We start from the raw sequence: 24,799 nt of genomic DNA, 5'->3' as shown, positions 1-24,799 counted from the left end.
GTTTGAACATTACGATAAGGCACAGGAAGCTTAAGGCAGCTGTGCTGAATGCACCCACTGCCCTAGATGCTGACCTCACGGTCACCTGGGGTTAAGATAGGACTTTGCCATCTCCGCCGACCAGCATAGGAGAAGATTACGTGTGGGCTCCCCCATGTAGATTAAGGACGTTCAACCCCTCGCGGAACATTGTCACAGATTATTGCTGGGCTTCCTTACACCTTGCAGGTAAAGGAATCCTGACAGTCTACAAAAGACAGTCACCGTCATCAATACTCCAACTAATGAGTCGCCTCAGAGCACACCCCCATACCTGCAACCTGGCACCTCCTGAAAAAGGCTCCTGCATCTGCCACAGCATGCTCAACCAGGGTTACTGCTATCTTGCTATTCGCCTCTCAGCCAATTCAAAGCCATTGTACTGCTAAGAGACAGCTGATTCTCAATAGTTTTCAAAAAATATTCGGACACACTTTGGTGCTAAAGTCAAAGAGGACATACTATAAATGACAACACACCGAGGTATAATACAGCTGATAATAAACGTCTTTTACTGAGTGTGTGAAAGCAGTAGGTGCTATTGGAGAAACAAACTTTCAAATAGAATAGTTTTTTATTGTATTGAAATCAGTGGTTGAAGTGCATTAAAAACAAGCCTGCAAAGAGGCCCCGGCTCTTACCCGCCCCCTCCAATGAATGCCTGCAGAGCCTGAGGAAGGAAACAAAGACATTAAGGCTTGCACATTGTAGTCTTAAACCAAAAAACTGGTGCTCTCAAAGTAACATAAATAACAAAATGAGTAAGACCACATGTAACAGGGGAAATCTCCATGGGAGGTTCTAAAACACCAACAGGAGGGACTAAGTAGGCAATTCATCAAACAAAAGCAGGCATTTTCAAAGGGCACTAACAAGAACCAATCAAAACGATGGGAGGTGCTTGAAGTCCACATTGTAGGTACAGCATGTCAGCATGTCTCGAAGAGACTGCGCATGCACTGCCTAGGCAAGCCCTAACTAGGAATAGTCCTATTGCAAAATATGAGGCTTTTCATACTCAAAAACGTTACGTCTAAGGGCTTTATCAAGTCATTCACTATGTAAAATGAGACATCTACTGCCTTAGCTACATTTAATAAGTAATAAAGCAAGCCTAGTGGCTTTGAATTGAATTGAATTGAATTGAATTGAAAAGGTTCTTATATAGCGCATGGCTACTCGAAAGCATCCCAGCGCTCAGGAAAGATAACCAGAGGATAATAGAGGAACCATTAGCTAATCTGAGATCTCTAATTTCTCGGGAAGAGCCATGTTTGTAGCTTCTTCCGGAACACAAGAAGACTGGGCTCTTGGCAAAAAGATAAAGGAAGAGAATTCCACAATTTGGATACATTCAGTGAAAAAAGACGGCCACCGGAGCGGGATCTATTGATTCTTGGAGTCACTGCAAGATTCTGGTCGTTAGAGCGAAGATTTAGAGAGGGCTTGTAGGGCATTACCATGTTTTCTAAGATGGGAGGACCTTTCCCGTGGATGATTTTATGTGCCATACACAACGACTTAAAATGGACCCGCTCTTTCACCGGAAGCCAGTGGAGGGTTTTTAATGCGGGTCTGGCTGATAAGCGGTGACTGGTGCACGTAAGTAGCCTTGCCGCCGAATTCTGAACAACCTGAAGTTGTTTAATCGCGGAGACCGGGGCTCCTAAATAGATTGCATTCCCATAATCTATCCTGGATAGAATCAATGACTGTATTAAGATTTTTCTTGCTTTTTCCGGCAATTGTGGAAGGATTTTACGCGTGGATTTAAACTGAACATAAACATTACCATGTTGTTTCTGTCTAGAGAGACCGTTCAAAGAATGTAAGCAGACCCGAAGTATACATTGAAATGAATATTAACTCTCCATCTGGAAACACGTTGAAATGAACTTTAACTCTCCATCTGGAAACACCAAACATTTATTGAGGAGGACCTAAAAAGGGGGGTGGGGGGTGTATGTATATATACCTTTTAGTATATATAGTAAACCTACTCCATTTATATTTGTCAAATAGTTCAAAATATGGAGCCTCTTTTTATGGTGCTTTTTACTTTTCATAGTGTTCACAATGTAAAACCTCTTCCTATAGCATTTGCTTAGGGTGTTTGGCAAGGAGTTCACGTGTAAAACACCCTGCTGTTGCATTTGCCAGAGAGTTCGCAATGTAAAGCCCCTTTCTTTGTTTTATGACAAGCAGTTCAATGTAAAACTCATTGTTGTAATATTTCTTAGAGGCTTCACAATGTGAACCTTCGTCCTACTGTATTGGACATATGTTTACATCATGCAAAGACCCTTCCTATTTTATTTGGCCTGGTGTCAGCGTTAACAAAGTCCCTATCAGTTGTGAGCAAATGGAACTACTTCTTATGTGGACTAACACACCAGTTTTTGCAATCTAATTCTTGAAGAGAATAAGATAAACATTTTGGAGGAGCCACGTCTTCTCCTTGAACTACTTCTTACAGTTCTTTTTCTGGTGATCACAAAAGTCTTCGCAGACAAATGCGCTGTCAAGCTAAGCTTAAACACCAAGGAATTCCAAACAAATACAGAGCTTATCGAAGTGGTTAAGCAAAACCATTGCCCACTAAGGTAATCTGTGGGAATCCATATTAGGAAATACTAATCTACAGAATTTAAAGTAGTGTATTAATAATCCACTGTTAGAAATGGGGGTCTCTGGTTGGCAGTGGATGGCCAATGTCCAAGCAGGGACCCTTCTTCCCAAGTCAGAGTGAAGGGCTGCACCCCTTTGACAACCCCTGCTCCACCCTGTGGTAACGTAGCACGAGCAATTAGGCTAATCTCAGAGGCAGTGTGTTAAGCGTTTATGACCATACACAGTAATACAGTGAGGAACACTACAAAGGGACACAACACAGGTAGGTATCAAAAAAATAGTTATCTTTATATATAGGTTTATCACAAGACCAAATAACGAGAAAGCCACAATACTGTGCAAAAATAATTCTCTCTGGATGCTGCAAAAATAGTTCAAATGGGGAATGCAAAGTTCAGTTCAGGGCAATGGTCTCTGCGACCCTTTTACTCACAGTTCCGGGATATTGTTGTCAATAATCCACAAAAATGCCGCTACGGCGGGATAGCGATGTTTTTCCTCACGCTTTTGGTCGCGGCCGCTCGCTAACGGGTGTTAGCGACAATTTTGAGGCCCGCAAACGTGCGGGGCGATGATCAGGCCAGCGAGCCCTCAGCGGCAGCAGGGCGACGATTTTCCTGACGCTCTGCGGCTGTGGCGATAATTTTGAGGCCTGCACTACCAGGAAATGCTACACATATCAGAGCATGTACTACCTTACACATACAATGCGCCCTACCATAGGGGTGGCTTACATGATTCCAAGGGAAGGTTCAGGGGCTGGGAAGTGGGTGCACTTCACAGCCAAGATGGCAGTTCTAGACTGCACACAGACACTGCAGTGGCAGGTCTGAGACACACTTTACAAGCTGCTTCTGTGGGTGGCGCAAACCAGCGCTGCAGGCCCACCAGCAGCATTTGGTTTACCAGCCCTGGGCACACACAGGCCACATTACTAGGGACTAACAGACAAACCAAATAAGCCAATCAGGGATACATCAATTCATATGTCATCTTTACACAGGGAGCATCCGCGCTGCGACACTGAATGGCAGTGGCGCAGCGCCCAGAGCATCTATCACCAGAAAAACAGAGGAGGCACAGCGAAAAAAAAGGGAGGGAGACTCACGCCAATGGTGCCAGGTCTAACATCCACCAATAAAAAACTATTGGATTTAAAATATGCTTCTCACAATAAATAAACAAGGTCTATTTCCTTTGTCATAATGTCTCATATTAAACAGATCAAGCAATACCATTGGCCATCATTTTTCCCAACGAAGCAATCAGGCCTAAAACCTTGAACATTGACTTGTCACCACAATCACCTCATGTCTATCATATTGGGCACAACCTGTGCAATACAAGCACTCTGTTTCAGCGGAAGAACACAAATTCTGCCCAATCAAATCCAGTAACGAAGACGATCAACATATGGATGTAGCCAACAATACCCCTTCTCAGTACTGCTTTTTCAAGCCCTTATTCTATTCATCACATACGGCATGGACAGCGCTGTCACGCCATACCTAAAAACGTGAGAAAGTACACACACAAAAAGTTGAGAAAAACAGATTAAATGAGAGAAACGCAGAACTACAAAGACGGGTTTGGGCAAGAAAAGCAGTGATGTATAGAAGGGGGGAAAGAGTGAAAAGACAAATGCATGAGCAGAAAAACTGAACAAACACCAAGGGGAAACAGGAAGAACGAAAGACTGAAGATAAAAGGGTGCAGAGTTTGAATAAAGGGGCAGTGAATATAAAGAAAAAGTGAAGGAACAAAAAAAGAGCCTCTGGATGTAATATTTAAAAAAAAAAACACTGATGGGCATCAGTGGGTTAATGATCCAGTGACCACATCTCCGTGTAACCTGCGGCTCAGTGGCTTCAGTCATATGGAAGCATATCAAGGGGTTCTCGTTTTTAAGGAGGTCCGCCTGTAACACGGCTTTTACAAGCTGTAACTTTAGTCAGATTGCTCAGCTGGTAAATGCAAATCCTGCCGAGCGAACACTGTGGTTACGGGTTCTTAACCCAGTGAAAAGGTAAGGGGGTTAATACACCTGCGGCAGTATGCTTAACGACTAAAACACATGTTCCAATATTAATGGCATCGAGGAGTGGGTTAATGCATCAACTGCAGAAATCGGTTTGTTATTCAGAGGTCACTGAGCCCAGTCCATGTAAGGTGGTTCTCTCCCAGCAGAGAAACTCGGTAAAGAGCGTGAGTTCTGTTGCATAAAAAGAAGAAACCATGACATACCTTTAATGCATTTGCACCTAAAATGCTACTTTGCCTCTCATAGTCCTACAAGCCACATCCACCAAGTGCTGCCTCTACCCCTCATCCCACTAAAACCCGTGGCTCTCGAGATATCCCGTGGCTCTCGAGATATTGCCTAGGGGTATTATGTCTTAAATGTGTCACCGTCGTTCCCTCTCTGCATTCCCTCGTTCAGTCCTCGTCGCCAGCGCTCTAGCCCGTCGCTTCAGGGTTTCACGTGTCCCTCTTCCCTCCTTCCTTTCGCCTCGCCTGCCTTACCCTACTGACACCCCCCCCCCCCCATCCCTCTCTTTTCCCGTCCCAAGCTCCCTCATTCCCTCAATGATCTGGACTCTCCCTTCGTTCTTTGTATATCCTTCCCCCCTCCTTTTTTCATCCCTCCTTCCCCTGTGTCCAGCCTCCTTCCGTTATTTCCACGCTCCTCCACCCTCCCTCTCGGTGCCTGATTCAAGCTGCCGCCTTCTCTGGCTCACCCCTCCGCCTCTCCCTGCACCTGTCCCTCCCTTCATTCTTCCCCTGTCCCTCTGCCCTTCCTCCTGTCCCTCCTTCTCCCCCTCCCCTCGCCCTCCTGTCCGCCCCCCTTCCTCCGCCCCTCGGCTCTGACAGGCCTCCGCAGCCCGTGCACAGTCCGGCGGCCCTACACGGGTGTAGCCCTGCCCCGGAGCCCGTGGATGGAGCGCAGGTGCCCGACAGGGACCTGGGGCGGCCCGTGATGGGCGGCCATGGCTCAGGCCGGCGGCAGAGAGCGCGGTGCCCCCCCGGCGGGGCCCTCGGCGGGGCTCCCACCCGAGCCCGAGGAGCTGTCCCTGGAGCAGGTGCTGAAGTGCTACGAGCAGCCGGTGAACGAGGAGCAGGCCTGGGCCCTCACCTTCCAGAGCTGCCGGGGGCTGCAGGGTCCCGGGGGGCCTCCGGCCGGCCGCCTCTCGGGGCCCTCCGCCCTCATCCTGCACCGGGATGGCACGGTCACTGTGAGGGGTGAGTGACTACGCGAGGGCAAGTCCGGGTGGCGGCGGTGGAAATGTCACTGTGATTTGTTTCTCCTGGAGGGCTCTTTGGGGCATAGTGGGTACCACGGGAGGGGTAACTGAACGAAACCCCCTCTGCGCCGTCCCCCGCAGCCGCTGCAGCAAGGTGTGTGTGTGTCTTGGAACCGTACTATGAAACATGAATTAGATGGATTGCGTGGGATTTTATTTAAAGAAATATTTGGGGTACGGATGGAGGCGTCTGTCGCCATGAGGGGTCCGATGGTTAGATCCGCGTGCGGAGCAGAGGGTGCCACCCCAAGAGATGATACTCTTAGTGAGGTAAAGTGGGGTGCTGTGATGGCCCTGGGAAGAAGTCCAGAGGAATGTGGCAGTTAAACATGCAGTGAGGGGACGGGGCGTGTCTAGAGGCAAGGGGACATTAAAAGCAAAGGACTTGGGTACGACTGATGTAAAGGGTCTTGTTGGAGAAAGCTGAGGGGATGTGCGGTTAGAAGAGAAGTCGAACGTTAAAAGGATTAGTTAAAAAGACTGGGTCTCGGCTGCGGGAACTTGGATTAGCAGGTGGTGCTACAATTCATGCTTTTCGCGCCAAGAAGCCGCCGGGTGCATGCGCTCGCATTACGTACTTTATTCACTCACTCCTTCATTCAAGCTTGCAGCTCACTGGACGAGCTGCATGTGGAATTCTCTTCGGGGTTATCGGGAGGTGGGGGCTTAGGCGCTTTGAATTGGCATGGCTGCATGGTCTCACTCCTGCAACAGCAGTGCCAAGCGGCATGAGTGAGGTGCACTGGCAGAGCTGCGTGTGGGTCTCCGCATTGGAGCAGTGGGGCCTACTGCAAGAAGCATCAGAGGTGCCACTGGGAGAGCTGTGCTTAGACCTCCGTGCCAGCACAGCAGTGGTGCTGCAAGGCAGGAGTGAGGTGCACTGGCAGAGCTGCGCGTGGGTCTCCGCATTGGAGCAGTAGGGCCTACTGCAAGAAGCATCAGAGGTGCCACTGAGAGAGCTGTGCTTAGACCTCCGTGCCAGCACAGCAGTGGTGCTGCTAGGCAGGAGTGAGGTGCACTGGCAGAGCTGCGCGTGGGTCTCCGCATTGGAGCAGTAGGGCCTACTGCAAGAAGCATCAGAGGTGCCACTGGGAGAGCTGTGCTTAGACCTCCGTGCCAGCACAGCAGTGGTGCTGCTAGGCAGGAGTGAGGTGCACTGGCAGAGCTGCGCGTGGGTCTCCGCATTGGAGCAGTAGGGCCTACTGCAAGAAGCATCAGAGGTGCCACTGGGAGAGCTGTGCTTAGACCTCCGTGCCAGCACAGCAGTGGTGCTGCTAGGCAGGAGTGAGGTGCACTGGCAGAGCTGCGCGTGGGTCTCCGCATTGGAGCAGTAGGGCTCACTGCAAGAAGCGTCAGAGGTGCCACTGGGAGAGCTGTGCTTAGACCTCAGTGCCGGCACAGCCGGGATGCTGCAGGACAGGAGTGAGGTGCACTGGCAGAGCTGCGCCTGGGCCCCAGCACTGGAGCAGTGGGACCTACTGCAAGAAACATCAGAGGTGCGACTGGGAGAGCTATGCTAAGACCTCAGTTCCGGCATAGCAGGGGTGCTGCAAGGCAGGAGTGAGGTGCACTGGCAGAGCTGTGTGTAGGCCCCAGCACTGAAGCAGTAGGGCCCACTGCAAGAAGCATCAGAGGTGCCATTGGGAGAGATGTGCTTGTAGCTCAGTGCCAGCACAGCAGGGGTGCTGCAAGGCAGGAGTGAGGTGCACTGGCAGAGCTGCGAATGGGTCCCACCTCTGGAGCAGTGGAGCCTACTGCAAGAAGCATCAGAGGTGCCACTGGGAGAGCTGTGCTTAGACCTCAGTGCCAACACAGCAGGGGTGCTGCAAGGCAGGAGTGAGGTGCACTGGCAGAGCTGCGCGTGGATTCCAGCACTGGAGCTGTGAGGCCTACTGCTAGAAGCATCAGAGATCCCACTGGGAGCGCTGTGCTTGGAGCTCTGTGCTAGCATAGCAGGGGTGCTGCAAGGCAGGAGTGAGGTGCACTGGCAGAGCTGCGCATGGGTCCCAGCACTGGAGCTGTGGGGCCCACTGCAAGAAGCACCAGAGGTCCCACAGGGAGAGATGTGCCTGTAGTTCAGTGCCGGCACAGCAGGGACGCTGCAAGGCAGGAGTGAGGTGCACTGGCAGAGCTGCATATGGGTCCCAGCTCTGGAGCAGTAAGACCTACTCCAGGAAGCATCAGAGATGCCACTGGGAGCGCTGTGCTTGGAGCTCTGTGCTGGCATAGCAGGGACGCTGCAAGGCAGGAGTGAGGTGCATTTCATGGGCCAAGACATTCCTGCTACTGAAATAGAAGGCTATGCTGCAGGGCAGTGCTGATGTACCCTAGAAGAGCTGTGCTTGGAAGTCAGTCCAGAAACAGCGGGGGCACTGCAGATTGTGGTGCACGGGCAGAGATGGGTGTGGGTGTCAGCACTGGCACAGCTGGGCTAGTTCCGAGGTGCACTGACAGAGCTGCGTGCTGTTTGTGGGCGATGGCATTTATACATGACCACATAGGTGTGAAGCAGAGCAGCATCTTTAGAAAATGGTGAATACGTCCCTCATGTGACACACATCTCTGGCTGCCAGGGCCACACTCACCACAGGTTAGGTTTTGTTAAATACATTTGTATAGCGCTCGAACGATTATACAACAGAACAGGGCCTAGTTGTTAAAAAGCCGCGTTTTCAACTCCTTTCTAAAGGTGAGAAGATTGAGGGCAGATTGAACAGGATAAGGTAAAGGGTTCCATGCCTCGGCTGTGCAGGTGATGACACTTCTGCCACCCCAGTTAGCTCTCTTAAATCTGGGGACAGCAAGAGTTTTAGCTCCCAATGAACGAAGGGTTCTGTTGGGTTCGTACCATGAAAGTTCAGCCTAAGGTGGAACGGACGTGTATTGTGTACAGCCTGAAAGACAGTGCAAAGAGCTTTCAATTGGATCCGGTGCCTTACCGGCAGCCAGTACAGTTTTTGGATTTCCATTTTGACAGAATTAAATTTGGGGGTGCCAATGTTTTGGAGCGTCTGTAATTTATGAAGATGCTGCTGTATGTTGAGGTAGAGTCCATTACAATAGTCCAGTTTTGACAGGACAAAGGCGGTGTTAAAAATATTTTGGGGCTCGTAGGGGATGAACTTAAGAGTATTTTTAATCATCCTCGGTGTGAGGGAGGTGGAGGCTGTGACTGAGTTTACCTTTTCACTAAAGGTGAGTTTGTTGTCCATCTGGACTCCAGGTTTTTGGCTCTCCTCACTGCTGTGGACAGGTAGCCTAATTCTGCTGGCCACCAGGATGGAGACCAGAAGGAAGTATTGTTTCCAAAAAGAATGCCCTCAGTTTTTTCTGAGTTATTGCTCATCCAATTGCTAATGGCCTGCATGCAGTCATGAAATCTACTGCCTGTGTCTATATCCTGGTTAGATAGTGACACGACAATTTGTGTGTAGACAGAAATGGAAGTCAGTGAGAAGTGAAAGATCTTATCAAAGAAACCAGGCAAGGTTAATATACATAAAACAGAGTGGGACTGAGCAAGGACCCCTGTCGGACCCCGCAAGGGAAAGAGAAAGGCACAGAGACAAATGCATCCACTGCCACCATGTCGCATCTGCACGGGCCCCGCCCCAGGCACCTTGGACTCAGGTATAATTTACCATGAAATTGGATCTCATTGTCAGGTTTGAACTAGGAGTCATCCTACTCCATTGGGGGAGGGGGTGGTTTTCTCTCACCCACAGCCTGCGCAGTACCACAGCATAGTGCTCAGAGACGACAGAAAGGTGTGGTCCAGGTGTGCGTGCTCTAAACGCAGCCCAGTCTGTTCGTTGTTCCGTTCCCCGACAGCCCCTCCACCAGATTCCTGCATTCCTCACCCAAACCCTTCTCCATCACTGTCTACTGTACCTCCAACCTCTTCCCCTACCTCATCCCGTCACTGCCCATTCCACATCCAGCCTCTTCACCATCACTGCCCATTCCACATCCAGCCTCTTCACCAACGCTGCCCATTCCACATCCAGCCTCTTCACCAATGCTGCCCATTCCACATCCAGCCTCTTCACCAACGCTGCCCATTCCACATCCAGCCTCTTCACCAACGCTGCCCATTCCACATCCAGCCTCTTCGCCATCACTGCCCTTTACACATCCAGCCTCTTTACCAACGCTGCCTATTCCACATCCAGCCACTTCGCCAACGCTGCCCATTCCACATCCAGCCTCTTCACCATCACTGCCCATTACACATCCAGCCTCTTTACCAACGCTGCCTATTCCACATCCAGCCTCTTCGCCAACGCTGCTCATTCCACATTCAGCCTCTTCACCAACGCTGCTCATTCCACATCCAGCCTCTTCACCAACGCTGCACATTCCACATCCAGCCTCTTCACCAATGCTGCCCATTCCACATCCAGCCTCTTCACCAACGCTGCACATTCCACATCCAGCCTCTTCACCAATGCTGCCCATTCCACATCCAGCCTCTTCGCCAACGCTGCCCATTCCACATCCAGCCTCTTCACCATCACTGCCCATTCCACATCCAGCCTCTTTACCAACGCTGCCCATTCCACATCCAGCCTCTTCACCAACGCTGCCCATTCCACATCCAGCCTCTTCACCAATGCTGCCCATTCCACATCCAGCCTCTTCACCATCACTGCCCATTCCACCTCCAGCCTCTTCACCAACGCTGCACATTCCACATCTAGCCTCTTCGCCAACGCTGCCCATTCCACATCCAGCCTCTTCACCAACGCTGCCCATTCCACATCCAGCCTCTTCAGCATCACTGCACATTCCACATCCAGCCTTTTCAGCATCACTGCCCATTCCACATCCAGCCTCTTCAGCATCACTGCCCATTCCACATCCAGCCTCTTCACCAATGCTGCCCATTCCACATCCAGCCTCTTCACCAACGCTGCCCATTCCACATCCAGCCTCTTCGCCAACGCTGCCCATTCCACATCCAGCCTCTTCACCAACGCTGCCCATTCCACATCCAGCCTCTTCACCATCACTGCCCATTCCACATCCAGCCTCTTCAGCATCACTGGCCATTCCACATCCAGCCTCTTCACCAACGCTACCCATTCCACATCCAGTCTCTTCACCAACGCTGCCCATTCCACATCCAGCCTCTTCACCAACGCTGCCCATTCCACATCCAGCCTCTTCACCAAAGCTGCCCATTCCACATCCAGCCTCTTCACCATCACTGCCCATTCCACATCCAGCCTCTTCACCAACACTGTCCATTCCACATCCAGCCTCTTCACCAACGCTGCCCATTCCACATCCAGTCTCTTCACCAACGCTGCCCATTCCACATCCAGCCTCTTCAGCATCACTGCCCATTCCACATCCAGCCTCTTCACCAACGCTGCCCATTCCACATCCAGCCTCTTCACCATCACTGCCCATTCCACATCCAGTCTCTTCACCAACGCTGCCCATTCCACATCCAGCCTCTTCAGCATCACTGCACATTCCACATCCAGCCTTTTCAGCATCACTGCCCATTCCACACCCAGCCTCTTCAGCATCACTGCCCATTCCACATCCAGCCTCTTCACCATCACAGCCCATTCCACATCCAGCCTCTTCAGCATCACTGCCCATTCCACATCCAGCCTCTTCACCAACGCTACCCATTCCACATCCAGTCTCTTCACCAACGCTGCCCATTCCACATCCAGCCTCTTCAGCATCACTGCACATTCCACATCCAGCCTCTTCACCAACGCTGCCCATTCCACATCCAGCCTCTTCACCAACGCTGCCCATTCCACAACCAGCCTCTTCACCATCACTGCCCATTCCACATCCAGCCTCTTCACCAACGCTGCCCATTCCACATCCAGCCTCTTCACCAACGCTGCCCATTCCACATCCAGCCTCTTCACCATCACTGCCCATTCCACATCCAGTCTCTTCACCAACGCTACCCATTCCACATCCAGCCTCTTCAGCATCACTGCCCATTCCACATCCATCCTCTTCACCAACGCTGCCCATTCCACATTCAGCCTCTTCACCATCACTGCCCATTCCACATACAGACTCTTCCCCATCCATGTTATTCCCCATCCAGCCTCTTGCATTTCACCACTGCATATTCCCATCCCACCTCTTGCATATCACTAGTGCACATTTCCCCTCCATCATCTTGCATATTGACAAAGCACATTCCGCATCCATCCTCTTGCATATCACCACTGCACATTTCCCATCAATTCTCTTGTATATCACCACTGCACATTCCGCATCCATCCTCTTGCATATCACCACTGCACATTTCCCATAAATTCTCGTCTATCACCACTGCACATTCCGCATCCATCCTCTTGCATATCACCAATGCACATTTCCCATATACCTCTTGTATATCGCCACTGCACATTCTCCATCCAGCCTCTTGCATATCACCACTGCACATTCCCCATCCAGTGTCTTGTATATCACCCCTTCCATCATGCTGCATATTGACAATGCACATTCCCCTCCATCCCCTTGCATATCACCACTGCACATTCCCCATCCATCCTCTTGCATATCACCACTGCACATTCTCATCCAGCCTCTTGCACATCACCACTGCATATTCCCCATCCATCGTCTTGCATATCACCACTGCGCGTTCCCCATCCAGCGTCTTACATATCACCACTGCACATTCCCCATCTATCCTCCTGCACATCCGCATCCGTCCTCTTGTAAATCACCACTGCACATTCTATAACAGCCTCTTGCATATCACCATTGCACATTCCCCTTACATCCTCTTGTATATCACTTCTGCACATTCCCCATCCATCCTCTTGTATATCAACACTGCACATCCGCATCCGTTCTCTTGCATATCACCACTGCACATTCCCCATCCATCTTCTTGTATATCATTACTTCACATTCACCATACATCCTCTTGCATATCACCCTTGCACGTTCCCTATCCATCCACTTGCATATCACCACTGCACATTCACATCCTGCCTCTTGTAAATCACCACTGCACAATCTCATCCAGCCTCTTGCATATCACCTTTTCTCATTCCCCATACATCCTCTTGTATGTCACCCCTGCACATTCCCCATCCGTCCTCTTGTATATCACCACTGCACATTCCTCATCCATCTTCTTGTATATCATTACTGCATATTCCCCATACATCCTCTTGTATATCTCCACTGCACATTCCCCATCCGTCCTCTTGCTTATCACCACTGCACATTCTCATCCAGCCTCTTTCATATCATCATTGGACATTCCCCATACATCCTCTTGTATACCATCACTGCACATTCCCCACCCATCCTCTTGTATATCACCACTGCACATCCCCATCTGTCCTCTTGCATATCACCACTTCACATTCCCATCCGTCCTTGTGTATATCACCATTGCACATTCCCCAATCAGCCCTTCCCATCCTGCCCCTGCCCCACCAGAGTCCACCATCATATTTCTGCTTTTCCCACCCACTTTACCTCTTCAGTGCGCATTTCTTATCCACTCCCATCCACAGGGGCCTCATTCCCACCTGCCCCAGCCTCTCCTCACCACAGCATCTTTCCCCATGCAGCCTCTTCCCCACCACCATCCATTGTCCAACCATTCTCTTCCCCCTCGAGACTCTCCTGCATCCACACCCTCCCCCAGAGGCATCATGGCCCATCCCCTCTCACTGCACCCAGTCCATTTCCATCCATCTTCTTCTCCATCACTTCCAAATGACCACCCAGCCTCTTCCCATTCCAGAGCAAGCCTCGCCCCTTTGTTGCTGCCTTCCCCTCCCATCACTGCCAATTCCCCGTCTCTCCTCAGCCCACAACTGCCCCTTCACCGCCCAGCCTCACCACTGGTCTCTCACTCAGGCCTGGTCCATGCCACCCAGCCATGTGTGGCATTCATGTGCCGACTCTTTTATTGCACAATCAGCCTTGCCTCGGTTTTGCCGTCTATTGCCCAGTAAGTAGCCTCTTCCAGGCCCGGAGTCCTTCTAACGCGAACGACTTCTGGAGTCCTGGGCAGGGGAGGGCTGCAGGGAGCAGTGCTGGGAAGCAATGGGCATTGTTTACACTCTGCTGCATCAACGCGGATAAAAAGACAGGTCAGCAGAAGCGGACGCGCCATCTCCCTTCCCCTGCCCCCGCCTCCCCCCCTCTCTCTCATATATCGGAAAGGCGCTGCGCATCTCTGCCAGGGCTTTGCTCATCTTCTGTGATGCGACTCTCCCTTCCACATGTCCTTTAGTCGCCCTCCGCGCCTGTTTATCAGCCTTTCTTTATAGCGCACGCGGGCGTCAGTTGTGGGCGCCCTCTGGTAACCCGGACACAGTCCCTCCTATCCTGGTCCCAGGGGTCATGGAGGCGGCAGCAGGAACAGAAAGTAAAGAAAGCGCCGTTCAGTTCTTGATCTCCCCCCTGTCCCTCAGCAATAACAGGAGGCTATTGAGGAATCCAGAGTGGAATAAGAGATAAACTCGAGGATTGTCACCGAGAGTTAAACCCTGCGTGTGACGTCACTTCCGTTGCTAGTGGAATATTGCTGAATCAATATAGCTCACCCCTGCAGCACACTCTTTCTAATGGTTACTCGATATCACAGTCTTCATGTATTGTGCTGTCGTTAAAGTCCTGTCTCTGTGCACCTCGTATGCCGCAGTTTCTCTTGGTCTCCGGTCTATCATGCTATCCATGCCTTGTCAATATGAAGTGTCTTTTAGCCATGTTGTCTAGCAGCACATCTGCTGTTCAGCATGGCTGAAAAATACTGAAAGCCCAGAATCAGTGTGGAGCCGACACCGAGCCTCTTCCCCCCTCATGTTGAGTTTATTGTCCTGCCTCTCTTAACACAAATAAAGCGGTATGACATGGCCTGCGCTGGCCACATCATAGTGCTTTTGTCAGTGACTTTCAGCCATGCTGAACAGCAGATGTGCTGCTAGACAACATGACTAAAAGACATTCACATTGACAAGGCAAATAGCTTGGGCATTGTCGAGAACTACTGGCTTTGCCAATGCCTATTTGGTGTTGACGGGGTCTTGCTGAACAAATGTTGAAAGAACAGTGAGAAACAGTTGAGGAGCTTTGAAGTGAAGCGAGGATGCTGTGTAACGGCCAGAGCTGCCGACAGGGGAACTGGGAACCAGGTTCGAATCGAGGGGTTGGCTGAATAATTTGTGATTCTGGGCAAGTCCCTTACTCTTTCTCCTGCTTACGACAATTAATGTGTCATTGTGTAATGTAACTGGTGAGCAATGAAAGCGCTCCAATACCATTGGATCATGCAATTAAAATAAAAAAAGCAGCGAGGAGGGAGGTTGTGTGCAGACAGGTCAAGCAGGGAAGCAGGAGGAGATGGGGATATGGGCAAGCAACAACAGGATAAAAAGTAATTGAAGCGGGCTCAGCGACAAAATAAATGTGCCATTGTGTAATGTAACTCACGAGCACTTAAAGTGCTCCAATACCATCGGCTTGTGTTTGCACTGTGGCAAGATGATCGACTGAGTGAGCGCTCCAATACTATTGAATCGTGCAAAAAAAAAATAAACAGGTGCTGTTCATGTTTAACAACTTTTTAAGAAATGCATTTTTTTTTTTGGCCTAGCGCGCAACCAAGATGGCCGCGTAGGCTTACGGCTCTCGAGGGCCTCCGCAACCTCCCACGTGTATCCTGACTTAATCCTGGTTTACTTGACGGGCTTTTGCAGATGAACTCGCGCTGAGGTGCCACCCGTTTTCAAATTTCAGATCGGACGCCGGGACCCGGAATGGTTGCACTCCGAAGTTTGCGGCCTGCTCTTGCCTTGGTCCCGATCTCGAGCTGGTGAAGTGCCCGGGTACGAAGTGAACAACAGCGGCTGGCTGGGCCTGACCTGCCACGGACCCCGCACTTTCACTTTCGTTTTCCAGCTTGCTCTCTGCTCTCGGCCAAGAGACTCTGGTATTTCAGAGGGGCGCGGATGGCGAAGTGTCTGGCCTGACTCTCGGATGATACATGGGCTGACTGTCGGCGACGGCTGTGCTCAATAGAATTAGCTACTTGGTCCCTTCTGGTGCGGACGGGTGCCGGCCTTGGTGGCCTCCGGATGATGGCGGCGAGACTAGACGGAGACAAGTCGAAACCCAAGTCAAACGGCGCTTGAGGGACATGGAGCTGAAATATGCGATGTTATTCCCGGCGAGGCTGCGGGTTGAGTTCCAGGGTCGTTCCCACTTTTTCGACCGGCCGGAGGCGGCTGGAGACTGGTTGGATGCCCTGCCTCGGGGACAAGATCGAGACGGTCGGACGGCGGAGAGCGGGCGGGATCTGGTGAAGCAGGACTAGAACTTGGGTCCTGGTGATGGACTGAAGGAAAAGTTGCACATCCTTTTTCTGCTGGCTGATTTTTCAGCCCAATAATGGCCGTGCTGGCCAACGCAGGGGCGTAGCTTCAGGGACGGTGTTTGGGGTGTTACACCCCACTAATAAACCTATTTTCTGGTAAGTAGTTGGGTACAAGTGCTTTCAGTCAGGTATGGTGATGTGTCTGTCGGATTTCACCAGGAATTTTGACATGCACACAGACAAAAATAAACACACACACTTTCCCTGTTTTGAAAGTATTAAAAAAATGTTGGGTAGTTTACAAAACATGTTTTTTCCCTCACTTAGTACCCCTACCAATCTGCATTCCTCTCCCTTTCCACTGTCCCATAAACCCCGCTCATGTGCTCTGCTTGATGTATAATGTATTTTAACATTATATGCCTGCGTGATTGTTAGGAAATCCGAGGATCTCAGTACCCCCGCCAAATCTTACTGACCAAGATATGACACTGGGCCAACGCCTTCCAATGATCATGGAGCAGCCTTCCAGGTGAACGTGATCATAGAAACAGCAACAAGACACGTCACAAGGACACCCACCTACCTGATGGGCATAGCACCCACCAACATGCAGCGTGGGTGTGGCATGCTCACAGTCTTCCTGTAACCATGGACAGCCTCTGGTGAATCCCGGGCACAGTTGCCACAAATACTCAGTCTTGACCTCATGAACGACAAAAAAAAATAAAGCAGGGACACTAGATATGCGCTGAATTAAAAGACCCCTGGTGTGTCAGGAGCACTTGTACTATATCAGTGATACTCAAAGTACAACTCGGGGGTCGCATGCAACCCTCCTGACCTTTACATATGTCCCCTATAGCAACAGCAGCACTGGGCTACTGTTCACTCGACTCAGCACTATCATTAAAAAGATGTGAAATATACAGGCAATCCATTATTTAATGGTCAATTGAGGTTGAAGAAAGGAACAGTGCAGTTAACTTTAGAAGTACCTTCATTTTCTAAGCCATCTTCACCAAAAGTGCCCCCTCCTCCCCCTGGATCGCCACTCTGCTGGCATTCATGCGGCCCTCGTCATATCACAGATCAAACTTTGTGGCCCTTGCGAAAATGTTTGGGAGTACCCATGTACTATATGTTACATTTTGTTGGCATTAGGAGTAAGTGAGTCAACGTAATTATAGAAGTTGAAGGTTTGTGGGTACTCACCCTTTGGTGGAGGTGCAGAGCTCATTCTTTATTGAGGTACATTCAAGAGTGTTACTAGCACAGCCAATGTAAATCTAGACTGGTAAAAAGACGTGCTACAATTAATGGACTGGAAGAAACAACCCTCCCTACAAACACTCATAAAAGTTTATTTTTTATTGTCATTTATCAATTTTCTCTTTTTTTTAGCAACCTTTTAAAAAAGTGTCTCTTTTTTAGTTAACTTTAAAAATGAATCCACTTTACAATAGTTCTGTAAAGGTTTAAAAATATTTTTCTTAGAGTCCGTATTTCTGTGCCTGATGTTTAATTTAAACCTATTTTGTCTGCCAAGGTTCACAATTTGCATTTGGGTTAGCTTTGTTGTTTCTTTAAAATGGCCAGTTGAAATGGCAGCGGAGTCATCATATCCAGAACAACACAAGCGCAATAACTCATTTTGATATTTCCAATAGTTTAAATGTAGCTGTTATATATTTTGTTGTTTTTAAGTTTTCGAGAGTATTTGTTAGCCTCGCTTTTAAACAACAAAGTGCTTTACTTTTACAACTAGTGGGAAATTGTGTGCAATTGTTTAATATGCGGAATCAGTTTGAGCAGAAAATGTCTCAGCAGTGAGTGGCTTGAGCACAAAATGTTACGTGGGTAGACCTTTCCTATTCAAACCAGTCTTTCCTTGTCCAGTTTATCTCCTGAGACTTTTCAGTGCAAGGTATGCTCTTGTGCTCAATTTTCACATAAAATATTAGAAAGTGAAATTTGCATAATTTTCAGGAAATTTTCCAAAATAAAATTTAGCAATTTTGCACACAGCTGTTTACTAAGCACAGATACAATATTTCTTCCTTCTGAGCAATGCCTGCTCCAAAGTCCAGGCTCTTGCCCTACAACACCTCAACCAGGTCAAGCCCCACCAATCGGCCTTGTACAATCCACCCTGACTCCACTCAAGGGGTGCTCTGCGCAGCAGCCGGACTCATTTCCTTTTGCTAGGCACAGAAAGATTAATTAATGACAAGCACAATTGCTTATAAGGAGACTATTTCCTCTATTGAGTAAATAGTAAAGCTCCCACCCAACCAGTGTAAATGTACCCTGGCTTTGCTTGTAATAACTGTGCAAACACCCAAGGTTGGTGTGTTTTTGCATTATAAAATAAAAACATTCAAAAGTGTTAAAAATGGAAGCATAAGAGGAGTGAAGAACCACAGCTTGGCATGGTCTGCTCGCTGACATCTGAAGCACACCCCAGATCTCTACTGGGCTGCTCCTGCATAGTGTGAACTACTACTGTTGGCATTTGATGTTTAATGTTTCAGCAGGCCTTGGTTCTTGTCTATATTCCAACCCAGAAGTTAACATTTTTTAAAACTTTTTTTGTGAATGTTTTTTGGACACTTTTGTAAATGGGAAACCCTTTATTTACCTCCCATTAATGAGAGGTATCCAGAAGTACTGCCCATTCCCCTTTTTTTTGTTTTATCCCTATAGCTCTTCTTGATGCAATTTAGATGCACTACAACATTCAAGGACGCACACTGACGGCAGACCGTGCGAGGAAGTGGTCAGCAGAGGCAGACAGAATGCTTGTAGGCGCACACATCCCTCCTGGCTTCCGGCAATCCTGCAGACCACTGGATAACACAGCGTTGTGTCTGGCTTACATCAGTACAGCCACAACTAGATTGCTTCCACTGTCAGCTCATTAAATGCAACACAGCGATTAACTCTGTTCTAGAATAGACCAACAAAAACGTTGACTCTCTCCAATGCACTAATATTTCACCCTATGCCTCTCTCAATATATCCTCTACCTCCACTCTGACTCCACCCAAACCTCATTCAACTTCTATGATCACCAAAATAATCCTTTCTAGACTCTTTCCTCGACTATCTCTCCTTTGACCCATCCCAAAACTCATTTTACTACTCTGGTCTCCCTAATTCATTCCTATAGATTCTTCCCGCCTCCATCTCTCACTTATACTATGCTAAACCTCATCTTACTGCTATGATCTCCCAATAAACACTTTCTAGACTCTTCCCTCTTCTAGTCCCCCATTATCCTTTTCAATCTAACTAACAGACTCACATTTCCCCACTCAAATTAACTCAGATTTCACCTTACTAATCCACCACGAATCCTTTTTGGGTTAGGGAGCAGGGCGCTACTCGCTGAAAAGTACTTTGACGCCTCGTCAGGAGCAGTAAGCGCTATATAAATACAATCGCAACACAATACAATACATCCCTTAAATACCTCAGCATTCTAGGCAAAGACCTGCCTATTACCAAACATATTGATGACTTCAAACCGTGAATGATGGTATTTACACGAGGCACCTTGCTACATTTGCACACGTCTCTTCAAACTACTGTGGAAACTTTGCTTGGAGTTCTCCTAGGATAGCAGTGGGGATGATTTTTGGCTTTGAAAGCTACGTATCTTGTGCGGGAGGATGGCTGAGTGAGCTGAACGCTCACCGCTAACACATGCGGTGTTATTGAGATCATGAGTTTGAATCCCAGCAAGGAGGACGCAGCTGTACCTTTCCTTCCAAGGTAGGTAAATTGAGTATCATACATTGGATAAAAGTAACACCTAGTACTTGCTGCACTTAGAAACGGCACAAGTGTAGTTATTAGCATTACATAAAAGCAGGTTATGAATACATGGCGAGCATCAGTGCTTCATTTGTAAAAGAAGGAGTACCGGTGCCCAAGGCACTGCTCAGAAGCTGCAGCTGGTGCAATTACAAGTTGAGGAGCCAAATACTGAAGCTGTGCAGTCCTTGATGCGCTCCATGCCTTTTAATCCACTCTCAGACACTCTCTGCCCCTTTACTTCACTCCTGCATGTTCCAGCTTTGTCGCTTTGTGATGGTTCCTCTGTCGTTCTCTTCTTACCTCTTTTCCGCTTTGTGTTCTTTCCGTCTCTTGCACTTGGTAAATGATTTGAATCAGAAAAATCAGTGCCGTTTCCCATATATGAGTGCCGGTGGCCCCCAACAGAAACCGCCGGCTCAAATTAAGCACTGACGAGCATGTGGAAGGAAAGAGTGCTATGAAGAGCCAGCGCTGGGTTCAGGGAGTGGCCTGTCCTCAGTCTCTCTTAGTTGTGAGCTGGCTGCTGGATTTTGCACAAACTAGAGTTGTTTCTCTTATTTCTTGGAGGTTCTGTATACTAGGAGTTGTAACATTTAACGTGGTTTAGTGCAGCTACACAAACTACGGTCCCGGTTTAGGGTTTGGCAGAGGTGTATTCAGTCACGAATGTGATGGAGATCCCGTCCGCCATATTACAAGTGCATTATATCCCCAGGCACTTTATAAGAAAGGGGACCGGATATGCATCACAGTTGTTGCGGAGTACTCATCCCCTGTACTCTAAACCAGGACTGAGTCTTTTTTTCCTAGTCATCAGCACTAGGATTTAGGATAGTGGGATAGTAGGAAGAGTAGGAAAGACAGTAGGAAGAGTTGGGCCACAGTGCAGGTTGTTGGTTTGCGAATGAAATCATATGTTCTAGACAAACACGGTTCTTAGGTACTGGCAGTCGGCTGAGGAAGATGATGATGAGGAGAATATATAAAGCTCGGCACTGACCTCCATTGGGTAAAAACCACAGGGGCGACGATGCGCTACACCAGAGGTCTGGTGAAAAACAGGTTTTAAAGACCCAAGGACTTCAGATGGTTTGGTCATACCTAAGGAGACCCTGATTCTCCAAGAATTCCCCAGGGACAGTCAGAATCAAAGTCGAATCCCATGGTATTTCCACCTAGCTGAATTACCGATCCCCACGGTATCCCAAATTCTGGTAGCAGGAATACTGCATGGGTGTTACAGACACTTCAGAATAAATACCGTGAGGTCTAAACATGAGTCGGCATCTTTTACTGCAAGTTTCCTGAGTTCATCTTGCTTCTTATATTATCATCTCTTTTTGCTCTTCACAGTTGATCATAAGCTATGTGCTGGGACGTTCCTTTTTTGTTATCTTCATAATAATTTTGTTTCTTTTTGCCAACAAAGTCTTTAGCTTTTTTTTGCCCTACTAACTCTTATCTTCTATGAGGTGCTGTGCATCTTGATGTTGCAGGGAGGTCTTCCTCATTTTCAGTCCCCATTCTGATTGGATCATGGGGTGGGAATCCCATTTCTCAATCATTTTTTGAGTTGATCGAGTGTGTCTTTTACCACACTCACCCTAAAACATACACCAGCTTGAACTCATTTCTTGAACATCTTTAATTTTGCCTCATCAACTATCTTTTTCATTCAGTCGTTTGGTGTCCTGTTTTCTGATAACACTTCCCCCTTGGCTCACATTTTTTGTGGCACTGCATCCTTTAACTTAATCTTCATGTTTTGTGTCAGAAAGTAAGGCAATGCCGTGATCTACTAACAAATACTTCCATTGTGGATCCCTGCAATTTGTTGATAGGCTCTTCCGGGAATACGTACGCTGCAGTCTTGAATAGAAGCCGCCCTTAGTCCTTACATTTCTGTAAGGTAATAGGAAGCCCTTCCCTCGCCTGTTGTTGGACGTGTATCTGCTCACTGAAATGATTTTTGTGGAGGAAGTAGGTAGAACTTAAGTGCACAAATGGCTTGCCGAATTAAGCGGTTTTCCACTTGGATATGAATTTTCAGATTTCATATCTCTTGATTGGAAAATTCATGCCTATTATGTTGAGTGGTAATATTTAACTATGTAAATCGCCTGTGGAAAGATACTAATATTTAACATCTGGAACAGAGAACCATTTGTAGTCCACAGAGATTGAGTTTCATCAGGAGGTGTGTTTATACATGTTTCTCTAGACAAGACCATCCCTCTCAATCTCCTGTACTAGAAAAAGCATTCCAAGACGGTCACCTGTGTATGCGCATGGCCATGAATAAATGCTAATGCACCGGCTACAGTCTTGAATTTATTTTGTTATACTGTGTTAGAACATTAGAATGTTGGGCGCTCCGTGGAGGACAGTGGAGTGCTCCAGGCTTCTAATGGCTGGTAAAAGGCCGCATCGCTAACATTACAATGTTTGTCTTCACAACTGTTGCTGTGAACAAAAGCCTCAGGGAGCCGGAGGGGATTTAAATCCCCGCGGACTCCCTCGAGGCCTTTGTTTTATTTGTTAAAACATTCTGCCCTCTAGTGGTGGAATGTTCTACTAGCCTTATATCCCACTGTAGCTGGGTTATACCGGCCATTAAAGGCACACTTCCTTGTTAAAGGCCCTCGCCTTTGACTCGGACCTTGAATGGCCAGTATAGCCCACTACGGCGGGCTATAAGGCTATATTTTTCATTTTCCATTCCAAGAGGGTTGACAGTCATTTTGGAACAGTAAATTCTGTGGTGCAGGAACTATTTTAATAGGAGTGGTGCTGCCATCAATGTTACATCACTAAAGTCCGAGGGATTGTGAAAAATCCAAGTGTCATTCAAAAAACAAGTGTATCTTATGTATTCAGTAGTCGAGTGGTAAGGGTGCAGCATGAAGCTGATGGTGCATTTTGGGGCACATTGTTGCAACTATATTACTAACGTATGGTGTGGTAGCACACTGTCATTTACAGAGCACAAGTGTTTAATTTGTAAAATAAGAAGTGCTGGGGCTCCCGTCATGAGGCAGCTTCGACCAGCCCATTTCCCCTGTTGACACTGGCTAACATAGAACCAACAAACACTACAAGAGTGGAGGATATGTAGTGTAATGGCCAAAGCTGCCGACTTCGGAGCTGGGGAGCCAGCTTCGAGCCTCAGCGTGGGCTCAACGTGCTGTGATTCTGGACGAATCACTGAATCTCCCTGTGCTCACCAAAAATGAATGTGTCCTTAACTAGTGCTCAAGCACCGGTGCTGATGATTAAGTGCAGGTGCTGAGCACCAGAAAGCACCGGCTCAAATTAAGCACTGCATGTGCCACTGAAAGGGCCTCTAAATTTACACATTTGTACAATTTTACTGATAAAACTATACACCGAGCAAAAAACAATGTGTTGAAATCGTGTTTCGGCTAATATTTCATTTGCGCATCACCATGGTTATTGATTTTAAAAAAAAATCTTTGTATCCATCACACTTCGAAATTGCAGACAAAATCATAATTTGTGCTTTCATAACTGCTGACATTCTGAAAAATTTGTAGCTAATTTACAAATTTAAATTTTTTAATTTTGTTGTGTATTTTGAAAAAAAGACTTCCAACAACCTTTTCTTACACACTCACTGTACCCAGCAAAAACTGTTGCATAGTTCACTATACAAAATCCTTTAACTTTGCAATCAGAGAAAGTAAAGTAAACATCAACCTCCCTTTTAAAAGAATAAGCAGCATTTTGTTAGAAGACATAGGGCCATATGTAGGAAGCCTAATACCGGTCGGTAACGGCCGATTTTCGGTAAATATCCCGTTACCGACCGGTATTTAGGCTTTTGCTATGTAGGGGGCATATTTCAGGATTCGGTAATTTACCGAATTGGTAAAATTACCGAATCGGTAAAATTACCGATTCGGTAAATACCGAATCCTGAAATGATATGTAGGGGGAGTGTCTCGTCGGTGTGTGGATTCGTTATTTACCACCAACTAAAAGTTGATGGTAAATGACGAATACCTGTAAAAAAGCATTATTGTGCTGTTTGAAGTGTGCAATGTGGCAGACATACATGCCCTTAGGGCATGTATGTGCGCCACATGTGCACACATGGACGAATCAGGGGTGCAACAGGGTGTCAATGTGACACCCTGCCACCCATGATACTGCCTCCCCCATTACCGATTCGGTATTTACCGAATCAGTAATGGTAACTGGCTTCCCATTCATTCCTATGGGCCTCCAGGTCCATAGGAATGAATGGGAAGCCTGTTGCCATTACCGATTCGGTAAATACCGATTCTTAAATACCGATATTTACCGAATCGGTAATAATTTACCTACATTACATTTACCGATTCATAAATACCGAATCGGTAAAATTCGGTATTTAAGAATCGGTAAATGTAATTTACCTACATATGGCCCATAGTGTGACATTTGACCTCTGTCTTTCACCCCCACAGCAAATGTGATAAGAGAAAAACAAAGTTTAAAAGACAGTTATATTGCTCATTCAGCTCCTCAACTCCAGAATGGTTAATTTAGGGACTCTGCAGCACCCGTCCACTCCTACTTCCGGCACCTATGAGTAAATTAGGAATGAACCGAAAGTGATGCCAAAGCAAACAAGCACTGGCAAAGCCAATAGCTGTGTGAAAGAACAATTTAC

The 24,799-nt window shown here is 47.9% G+C and overlaps 1 protein-coding gene across 2 annotated transcripts in view; it reads left to right on the top strand.

Moving 5' to 3' along the window:
• The first annotated feature begins 5,530 nt into the window (after positions 1-5,530).
• Positions 5,531-24,799, top strand: part of SPIRE2 (spire type actin nucleation factor 2) — a 256,806-nt gene continuing 237,537 nt past the window's right edge. For both annotated transcript variants that reach the window (XM_085638754.1, XM_085638755.1), the window contains exon 1: positions 5,531-5,910. In XM_085638754.1, the coding sequence (XP_085494880.1) occupies positions 5,658-5,910 (253 nt within the window). In that variant the 5' untranslated portion in view covers positions 5,531-5,657. The remainder of the gene's footprint in view (positions 5,911-24,799) is intronic.

The sequence above is a fragment of the Triturus cristatus genome, chromosome 12 (assembly GCF_964204655.1).
Source record: "Triturus cristatus chromosome 12, aTriCri1.1, whole genome shotgun sequence".
In the NCBI taxonomy this organism is placed as follows: Eukaryota; Metazoa; Chordata; class Amphibia; order Caudata; family Salamandridae; genus Triturus; species Triturus cristatus.
The sequence above is the reverse complement of the archived record's forward strand: the minus strand, read 5'-3'. Positions and strand labels throughout refer to the sequence as shown.